The 11,094-nt window shown below is 40.6% G+C and overlaps 1 protein-coding gene across 2 annotated transcripts; it reads left to right on the top strand.

Moving 5' to 3' along the window:
• The first annotated feature begins 5,382 nt into the window (after nt 1–5,382).
• Nucleotides 5,383–8,301, top strand: LOC148030940 (trihelix transcription factor ASR3-like). Of its 2 annotated transcripts, XR_015691828.1 has the most exons (3): nt 5,383–6,250; nt 6,824–7,644; nt 7,748–8,300. XR_015691828.1 is itself a non-coding variant. In XM_087684498.1 (2 exons), exons 1-2 carry the CDS (start codon nt 5,539–5,541, stop codon nt 7,129–7,131), a joined length of 1,020 nt encoding a protein of 339 aa, XP_087540624.1. In that variant the 5' UTR covers nt 5,383–5,538; the 3' UTR covers nt 7,132–8,301. The 2 variants fall into 2 exon arrangements, 1 of the variants encoding a protein (XP_087540624.1); XM_087684498.1 differs by having other exon boundaries at nt 6,824–8,301.
• Nucleotides 8,302–11,094: the final 2,793 nt, after the last annotated feature.

Below are 11,094 nucleotides of genomic sequence, written 5' to 3'. Positions count from 1 at the left end.
TCTTCAATCTTGATGTTAGATTTGCGAGGGATAATGTTGCAATCATCATTCTTTTCCTACATTGTATCCTTTCCCTTTTCCTTATGCTTGTCGTCACATCATGCATTGTATAGCATTGGGGCTAAATACGGCCTTACTTTCCACACTATTGACAAGTCCATACAAACATGTAGCCACATGACTTATTGCAAGACTATCCATGTGACTGAGAAAGAATGAGACTTCTGAGAATCTCTCCCACAGTGGTCATTACCGCTCCTACCATTATTGCCTCTAATTGTCAAAGCATGAGAGGTGTAGGAAGCATCTACATTCTTTCTATGGACCTTTTCATTCAAGAGCACACCCTCTACATCCTACAATTTCAGCCCATCAACACAAGTATATTTGCACACATAATAGCAAAGATAAGTGGCTAAAAATAGAATGAAACTCATTTAAGTGGGTGGACATGGAAGTCTCCTCCTTTATATGAAGGTCCATGAGTTGTTTCAATCAATACATTTGAGAGGCAAGGCTCTACTTATCATAGATATTATGAATCTTATCCTATAACTACTAGGCAATCTACCCTTTAGAGACAACATTATACTAGACCTACTTAGAGAGTAATAAAATGGTTGTAGATTTACATAACTCATTTAGTTTAGGCCAATCCTCTACATCAAAGTCTTTGGGCTTTATATACTCATGTCTTAATGGGTTAATCTACAATTTTTCCACTAGAACCTACCGAATTTGTGCCTTCCAATGGCTGCAATTTGTACCATCCACTTGTCAATATTGAAGATAGCACTATCATTCAACCCGCTAGCCATAATGCAAGAAATGAAGGCATAGTATAACATAAATAGGCTATTGTAAATGACTACAAATAGCCCCAAGACAACAACCAAATCAAGGGCTAAGAAAAAGGAATGCTAAAATGGTGAGCTATGCACAAATTGTAATCAAGCAATAGTCAAATCCAAGTGACTGCCCTTAGATAGAATGCATAAAACTGCACTAATAGACTATTGTAATAAACTGCAGCAATATGCCAACAACCAACTATATGAGCAACCAAGAAAGAAAGACTAGGAGCAATTGACACTGAAAGATATCACAACTACAATGTATTAGTATCCATACACGCAATGCGCATAGATGTTATGCACATAATAGATCTTAGAGTAAAAGAAGAGAACTGCCAAATGCATAACCCACTGAGCAAAGCTCAGTACATAATCCAAAAGCATATAAATGCCATCAATAACATATTGACAATCATAAGTGTGCCAGGTCCAAAGTAAGCGATCAAATCAGCCCACAGTATGATAACTACGTTCATTACATATCAAGAGAGGATGTACGTGAAGTAAGTGTCCCATGATCTTGATGAAAATAAGCTCAAGCTCAATTGCGAATGTCCAAAGCTCTATGTAACATCCAAAATGTCATGAAGGCTCCCACTAAAATAAAAAATGAATGCCAAATGAGCAAAAGAGGCTCAATAGATTAGGTGTATAACATCCAAGATCCATATGACATACACCCAAGAGCATAAAACCCAAGTATAATCTTCAAGCTCTTATTGGAGCATCCAAAATAGCATCCAATAACATGTAATCCTAGCCAAGGTCAATGTAACCAAGCCCAAATATCTGCTTAAATGCATACCATAGCATACTCGAAAGTATACATAACAATCAAAAGTAGTGGTAGACCCATCGAGTAATTAGATAAATCATCAAAGAGTATTAGGCATAAACTATCTTTGATGAAAGCTTGCTACTCATAGTAAACTAGTAGTGATAGGATAGTAAAAATGAGCTAATATAAGCTCAAAAGCATCGTGATACATTTTGCTAGCAACTAGGCATCATAACCAAGTGCTAGAGCATCACATAAGTATAGTAGAATGAGTGAGGCGCTATCTTAAGTAGAAACGATATGCATAAGGGGAGCTCCAATAGGTCCGAAAGAAGCCTCAAATGAAGCTTCTACAAGCCTCAATGACTATGGAAGAAGATAAGCACTGATACATAACACTTCAAGAAGATATGGCTGCTAGTGAAGAACCCAAGCTGTAGGTATTCAAAACTGATCTAAAGGAAGGTTAGGGGCCCATGAGTATGCTCTAATACTAGTTGAAGGAAGCAACCCTAAGTGGAAGCACATGAGCATAAGCAAGAGCTATGGTGGAAGTAGCTGTGAGAGTGCACAATGGAAGAGAAAAATGAACATAGAGAGAATCATAGAGAGAGAGAAAGAGAGGAAGCGGAGGATGAAGGAAGAATACTGCATTGACACCATGTGAGAGTGTGCAACGGAAGAGAAACATGAACACAAAGAGAAGTAGAGAGAGAGAAAGAGAGGAAGCAGAGGATGAAGGAAGAATACTACATTGACTGAAGAAGAATACTGATACAATGATGATGGATTAATCAATCCTTGCATGCAACACAAAGCATCAGTGAGGGCATCAAATTAGGTTGATGACAATGGCAATACCAAGCATCGAAAGTCCCAGTGTTAAAGTATGCACTTGCAAAGGAAAGACTGGACTGAAGAGTGTGCACATCTGTTAAGTGGGGGGGGGGGGGGGGGGGTTGGCTCTAAATAGCCAAATCCCCCAAAAATTGGTTGACTTGCTCCTATAGGGGCCATAAATGCTACCCAATCAACATTTAATGTTGGTCACTAAAAGAAAAATGCCATTAAAAAAAAGAACGATCTTGAAAAAATCACGAATGACAATGACAATGTCTAGTAAGTGTAGACAAATTGTGGAAAGTAGTAAAATTGGTCTAAGAATGCACATAAGAAGTCAACAAATAAAGAAAATGCACCTAAACTACTAGAGCCCCTATGTCTCTGTCAGACTCTCCTCAGGAGCTCACAACCAAGAGATGACAGACTGCCATAACTAACATAGGCAAGCTAACAGAAGTAAGAGAGCAAGAGCAAGAGCAAGAGACATAGGATGTGGAAACTCCTAACAATCACAATGTGTGATCGGGCTTCCCTTATTCAAATGTCACTAAAAGAATAAATAATGAAGTGACAGCTACCCCCAACATTGATTACCTCTCAACTCACTCATCCTAAGCTAATCTATTTAACATTTCAAAGTGGTATGCGCGTAGTTTCTTGATTTCGTGCATCTTGATGCCAGAATCAAAATGCCATCAATCTCACAAGCTATAAGTGCCAGACTCAAAATGAACCACTTATTGTTTCAAGAAACACAACTATGGCTCCCTAACTCACAAATTTACCTTCTCATTGTAGTTTATTCATAAAGGTTTGTCAATGGCTCCACAACTAAAGCAATGTGCCTCTAGCAAGCTTTGCGTCTATAGCCTCAATCATTGTATGAGCTTTGCATAGGAAAAGAAAAAGGAGGAGGAGGAGGAGAGGAAGCAAGAGCTTCACTCACACCGGTCCCTCATTCTAGCTCACACTCTTTCTCCCTCCCTCCCTCCCTCCCTCCCTCCCTCTCTCTCACAAAACAAGAAGCAAGAAGAGAGCTCCACAAGATTGCACACCACAAAAACGAGCTTATCCTTTCATTTATTAGTTTTTATACATAGCCTTGATTTTTTCGGGCACCCTCCTATCTCAGTGGCTTAAGCCCCAGTCCTAAACATTCTTATTTCCATGTCTCTTTTCCAAGATTTTGCAATTCTCCTTGTGCATCTCACCTTTGTCCTTGCTTTCATAGGAGAGAGTTAACACTGGCCATTGCACGTAAAACTTAAAATATTGAGCACATTCATTTACCTAGCTATGATCTTCTACCTCCCTTTGATGGCATGGAACTCCAAATTGCAAAAAGTGTTGGGATTCTCTACTAGGTGCATTTTTGTGGGGCGAGCATGAAAAGAGCAAGTATCAAGCCTCAATCGCAATGTAGGATTTTAAACTACCAAAGACAAGGGAGATCTGCAACTACTTGATCTCAATTTGAAAATAGTCTTGCTAAGAGCTAAACTGTTGAAAAGAAATTTGGAAGCCAAGGTTCCCGAGATCATGATGATGATGGACAAGCTAGTAGTCAAAAATGTCAAAATTTGCAACTTGTGGGGTCTGAATGGAGAAGATCTCACTCAATCTCAAACAATCATGAAAATTAAGTCTTTTGGGTTTATGCCAACCTACTACAATCTTTGAAGGAGATCTTGAGAAAAGCCAAAAGGTATAATAAGATAGAGCATATTGATGGGGAGGACAACAATTATTGGTCGAGGGTTTTCAACCCTCTACTCGCAATTGAGATGGGAAAAAGAGGTGACAACTCAATAAGGAACGGGCTTTACAAGTTCAAGCACTAGATCAACCACATGGAAAATCAACATAATCATGTAGAGGTTGCTAATTAGCTAAATTTTCCTAAAGCACTATAGAACACATGGTTGCTAATCTTTACCAAATGCATTAACTTAAAGGATGCCCCAGTCTCTCATGGAAATAAGCTCCCCCACTTGAAGGTGTTTGGTAAGCCTATTTGAAATTGCTTGAGCATAAAGGAAATGGGTAACTTCATTAAGAAAAATGACAAGAATTTGGCACCAATACTCAAATATTGGGGTGTTAATGCGGCCCCAAAAATATTGTAAGAAAGCTTCTTAGCACATGGTCTTCCAAACTAAAACTTTTTCTACGAAATATAATGTTCATAGGCAAGGAATTGAAGAAGAGGGGACGGAAGATACTTGTGTAGAGAAGAAGAAAAATTAATACATTTGTTTTAGAATGGATGCAAAGTGCAATAGGTCTAGTCACATGTAAAGTGGCATCCAGGAGGGCTTGACTCCATGAAGGACCTCTTTGTGTTTTGGAGCTTTTGCTATTTAAAGTAGGCCTTAAAAATAGGCTTCTTTTTCCGAAGGCCCTTGAAGGCTACAAGCACTTCTTCCTTACATCTCATTACATTACTGCTTCTACTAGAAGGGTTATCAAAAAGTACTAACTGTTCACAACAGTTGGTTCGTCGCCAATTTGACTGATGTACATATTTTCACATATCAATGTTATTCTTGCATTATTAAAAAAAAACTTTTGCTATTTCAATTTTAAAAGTAGAATAAAAGGCTTGTTTTTTGGGGGGAAACAAAGTTCGCGTCATGGGTGGAAATTGCATCCAAAGCCTCCTAATTCTAGGCACCTTAGTAAAGAAAATCTAGGTAAATTACATATGGCTCTAACTAGAGCCTAAGTCTCGTATCCACCAGTATTCTTTAATACAATTATTTATCTCCACACCTCAAAAGTCCACTAGCTCGTCTTTGGGAATTGAACCTGGCTTCTCATGCTACACACACATGCCTTTTCGGCTGGTTTCCGGAGCCCGTGGGAAAAGGGGTTCTTAGGCATCATCATACGATACTTAATCTTAATCGAGGCCTTGTATGTGGGGCGGCTGTCCTCTCTCTTGGCTATCGTCTATGGCGCCAAGGTAGCTAAGCCGCCTCCCTCTGCTGCGTTAAGAAACCCTAATCTGTGACACACGCAGACCTGCAGAAGGTCAGGCCTCGACCTGCGCACGCCGCCACGATGATGGCTTCGTGCGAGATCCCTTCCTTCACAGGCGACGGAACGCTTCTCATGGACGTCTTCAGCGGCGACACTGCCGGAATGGCCGCCGCCGCCGCCCCAACAACAACAGGCACAGAGGAGAGGACCTCCAAGGGCTCGGCAGGAGGAGGCCGGCAACCCCGCTGGTCCCGCCACGAGACGCTTGTCTTGATTGAGGCCAAGCGCGTTGAGGAGGCTAAATCCTGCAGAATGAAGCAGGAGCGTGAGAAGGGCATCGAGACTGGCCGCGGTAGCACCGACTCCAAATGGCTCTCCATCTCCCAGTTCTGCGAGCGCATGGGGGTGGCGCGGTCTGCTGCGCAATGCCGCAAGCGCTGGTGCAACCTGTCGGCTGATTACAAGCGCATCCGCGATTGGCAGAGCCTCCGCGGGAAACAGTCATTCTGGCTCATGAGCAATGACATCAGGAAGGATAACAAGCTCCCTGGATGCTTCGATCACGAGGTGTTTGATTCCTTGGATAAATCCCTGGGGAATACTCTCTTGAATGATGCCCCGGATATAATCTTTGATAGTGGCCGACAAACAGCTGGTGATGACGTGCATGCTGTTGCAGATGATGGTCTTTTTTCTGATATTGAACATCCTGTCCCAGAAGGGAACATGTCCAGGAGTGTGGATAAGGAGATTGAAAGCCCGCCGCCTTTTGAAAGCTTCGCCCTATCTCAAGGTACAGATTTTTATGCAAGATTAAAGCCTACAGTAACTTGAAAATAGCTGGATCAGTCTGTAGGTAATGACGGTCCAATTGAGATTGTTTAGATAAGCTCTCAGTGAGTTTTGTTGGGATTTAATATTGATACAAGTTTCTTCATCTAGGAGCTCATTAGAGAATGGTTTACTTTTAAGGTATTGGATAGATTTCTGAGGTTCACTCAAAGTTTACATGATACGCTATTCAGGACCCTATATTGACAATAAATGATCCTAGCGCTTTGTTTCCTGTGTAGTGGTAACCCTTCATGCTCTACTGGTTGCTTCAAGATGAGATCACTACACTGATCTCCAAGAAAGTACTGACTATTGCAAGCTAGGATGTTTTTGATATGCCATGACTGTGATGAGCGATGAAGAAAGTGTCCATTCTAAAAGTTAGTTGCAGATTGTAAAGTCTTTGTCGGCACTGCTGTTTAGTAATGCACAAGTTTTCACACAGGTAGTGGACTGCCAGGGAGCTTAATGTGTGTGCTCTATAATGATGATTTGAATTGGCGTATTGAAGCACTGAGTTTTGGTAATGCAGGTCTTTATGAGCAGAAATTTCTGGATGAAAAACTTGGGCTTGCAGGCTTTTCAGATGCATATGAAGAGAAAGCAGGTGTAACCTCAGGTCGAAGAAAAAGGAAGCAACCCTCAGAAGAATGTGATGAGTTTAGGCAGGAGCTGCTTTCGTTATTGGAGAACAACAACAATATTTTGAATGTTTATGTGGAGTCACAAAATTTTAACCGACAGCTAGACAGAAATCAACGTCAGGAGCACACTGAAAATCTTGCACGTGTGCTAGGGAACCTTGCTGATACTGTGGCAAGAATTGCTGAGAAGCTCTAGGTGGGATTCTGACATGCGATGGAAGTTGTGAAGGTACAACTCATCAATCACTGATCCCAAGTGTCAGCATGTACTTGGGCTCTTCAAAGGGACACTAATGGTCCAATGGAGATTGCAGCAGAACCTGTAAATTGGGTTCTTTGATAAAAAGTGAAGATAGTTTGGGCTGCATGATTCAAACATGGCCTCTAATTAACTGAAGCTCACCAATAAGCCTATATCAACCGATACAGAAAATGTATCACACCTACAATGATGGGTGCACGGCGTGCCCTCTCTCCCAGCTTCATTTTGCTTATGGAAGCAATGTCAAAGAGCAGAGTCTGGACTGTCTACTGCCTCTGAAGATTTGCTGTATTCTTTGGTTTGTTTTGCAAAATTTTGAACGTCTTGAATATGCATGCACTCTTGAACTGAACATGTTAGCACTCCCTGCCACATGCTTTAGGATTGTACAGCGCCTGGTGAGAGAAATGGATGTGTTGGAGACGTAATTGATGTCTCATCTTCATGGTTAGTATGGGCAGATGTACTCAGTCCAAGCTTATTTTTTGCCAATTATATGCTTGTAACTACCCAATACATTGGTACTTAATTCTTGCCAGTAAATTTGCAGGAGTTTTCTGCCAATTTTGAGTTCAGTACGCCCCATGATTGTTGCAGTAGTGTTGTGTGGCCGACTCTTTAGCATCAGATTAACATGGTCTGCATACCAGCAAGTCTTGCCCCGTCAATCCAAATCTGAAGCAGGCTGTATTGAATCTTAATACCATTGTTTACCACCTTCACAGCACTGCTGTAAGAAGTGTTTAGGCTCTCTCCAGGTCTTTGTGAGCTGCACGATTCACACCAGCAAGCTTTCTCAAAACTCCATATTGCTACCCTTTAGCATGGATGAAGTTCCATGGGCCACCCTTAACTATCCACCAAACCTCCTCACAAAGCCCTCTTTTCCATCATTGGCGTTTTGCCAAGGCTCAGACTTGTAGCCTTATCTGATGTAAGAGCTCTATCATCATCGCAAGCCGAATGTAAGTTCTCGGTCTCTCTCTTTGGTCTCCTTCACCACTAACCTGCATGGTGTTCTATAGGCGAATTGGCCAACCAATGCATTTTCTCCAAGGGAAAGTATAATGCTTTCTTAATTTCTGGCCAGGGGTGGATGAGCAAAAATAGCACTGAATTGAATCATTGATGATATTATAGTGGGTCTAAGTATATAAATTTTTTTGGGGGAAATGTTACCTTGGTTTTTAAACTTACACAGGTCATATTTTAGATTGACTTATGTATCCTAAATGATGGATTTTGTCATTACACATTTTTCCAAAAAGAATTTTATCCTTAAATGTCACTTCCATTCTCATCAATAACATCTTTGGAATCTACTTCCCAAAGTGAATGCCTTGAACTAAGAGTACCTATTACAAAACTATTTCAAGATTTTATGCACGTGTACTTTAAGCATGTGAGAATGCATATATGATTGAAAACATCAAAGGGAAAGCAAAGCCACGGATAAAAAGAGAACACAAGAAGCTCAAATTGATTAGAAGGGCATCAACATAACAATGACCAATAATATTGCCTCTAGTCTCTCTTTCTACTAGGATGCAAGATGTGTTAGCATTCATGTTTGTCAAGCACAGTCATCACTTGCCTACAAGTCTCAATGAGTCAAACGAGGACATTAGGAGTTTTGACATGTTTGTCATGTGCTTTAACGAAGGAGGAAGTTGTATTTAGAGCATACGTTTCTTTTCTTCGCTTGATTAGTATGCATTTCTTAGTTTTGCTAAGTGTATATTATCCATTGATTGTTGTTGTTCGGCAAAATTTAGTTGGGCAATTGCTATTTTAGTAGCCTAGGTTGTAAGTCGATCAATTTAGAGATATTTTAGTTATATATAGTTGGTTTCATTGTGGGGTAGATCATTCATTCTTGCTCCTCTTTTGTAGATGCACACTTAGAGTTTGGTGTTCTTCGTCATTTGTAGGGGCTATTGGTTGCACACTCTCTATCCATCTTCATCACCCTCTTCGATACTCATAATTTTCCAAATCAATCTAATGCTCTCATCATTGATGTTCTGGGTTGTGTGCAAGGATTAATCAGACGTCTATTTTGCTTAGCATTCTTTTCAAATTTAGTGTAAATTTTTGTTTTACTCCTTGTCTTCTCCTATTATTTTCTTTGTGTTTGTGTTCCTCTTCTATTGGGTGAATATCATCGATTCCAAGGCTTTGATGACTTAGATGAGGAGTCTATTCATACTCCCTTTGAAAGCGGAGTGATCATTGTGAAGATCAGAGGTCCTAGCCTATTTAAACAAGAATCCTCTCTTGTAAAGTCACATATATTGGAGCAACTATCTCCTCCCTGTCTCTTTATGTCTCCCATTGGACCTATCCTTCTGGCCCTAGGATGCCTATGATAGCACCATTAGTGTAGGAGGTGCCCATTCTTTCTTCTTTACCCAAAGAACACCAACTAGATTATCAAATTATTCACTTTGGTCTTACATGATGAAATATATTCTTGACATCTTTGATCTTTGGAAGTTTCTCTTGACTCAACTGTCATCTTTGAAGTATGATGTCTTCTACACTAGCCTTTTTACATCGAGGACCTGAGAGACTCTTCTTTAGGAAGAGCTAGCCACGCTTCTCTTAGAGCATGATGAGCGTCTCAGAGAGGTAGGAGCTAATGGATTTGGCTTGACAAAGTCTTTCACAATAGGTATAAGAGGTTGGGGGAGGGCGGGGAGAAGGAGGAATTGATGGCCAAGCATAAGAAGGAGAAATAAGTTCAATATTTGGAGGGTTCTTTAGGCTCTACACAACTTCAAAGAAGCCTAGATGCCCACACTATGGAAATGGGACACATTTGGAGGACAAATGTTGAAAGAAGTACCCTCACCTTTGTTTGAGAGCGAAGAATGAAGCTAAATCATTTGAGTTTTCCACTACCTCCATACCAATTGTTACCTATGAGTATGTGTTTCTTCATATCCATGTGTTGGAGGAGCCTTCTTTAGGGTATGCTTTGTCTTTCAAGAGGCCTTGGCTTATTGCCAGTTGTGCTTTGAGTCTTATGACTCCATGAGGAAATTCACTACATAATCATCATTCGAGGGTTTTGCCACTATTGGTGATATTTGTTCAGTGTCTATCAGTGGTATTGGCACTTTGTTGTTATTTCAAGCTTGTTTATCGAGCTTCGTTTCAAAAGTTATACATATTCTAGACTTGGGATTTCCACTCAGTTTATAGCTATATTAGACTTGGTACTCAGGTTGTCTTCATAAAGTAGGCTATCTTTATTGAGGATTATTTTTCAAGAGTTTTTTTGGCGATAGGCTAGCATGAGAGCAGGTTATACATGCTCCATTCCCCTGGTCTTATGCAGGGTCCTCCAAGGAAGCTATCACTTGTTGCACTAGTTCCCAATTGTGCACCATCTTTTCCATAAGTTCCATCTAGTCCCCCATCATCTTCTCTAGATGAACGATATTGGTGATGTAGCTGTGGACTTCATGGCCCCTAGAAGCTTCTTCATCGGTGGTCTACATCGACAGACTTCGTTGGCATTGACACCCTTCCTTTCTCTCACCCTGGATCTTCTTTGGCCTTCAACCACATCCCAGATCTAAGTGGGGGTGTTAGCAGTTATGTTTGTCATGCATAGTCATCTCTTGCCTGTGAGACTTACCACATGTACTTTGACAAGTTAGATGGAGATATTAAGAGCTTTGACAAGTTCATCATGTACTTTGATAGAGAAGTTGGCTCTATTTAGACCATGCATTTATTTTCTCAATTAGATTAGTACGTATTTCTTGGTTTTGCCACCTCTATAGCTCCTACAAGATGTGATGTACCCTATTGTTGGGGATAAAGGTGCATGTGCCTATGCAGCCCTGTATTTTCTACACATGCTATGACTACACACTTGTACATTAT

Source organism: Lygodium microphyllum, chromosome 9 (assembly GCF_053477565.2).
Source record: "Lygodium microphyllum isolate KBCC chromosome 9, Lygodium_microphyllum_v1.1.10, whole genome shotgun sequence".
NCBI classification, from domain to species: Eukaryota; Viridiplantae; Streptophyta; class Polypodiopsida; order Schizaeales; family Lygodiaceae; genus Lygodium; species Lygodium microphyllum.
Note: the sequence above shows the minus strand (reverse complement) of the source record. Positions and strands in the feature narration are given on the sequence as shown.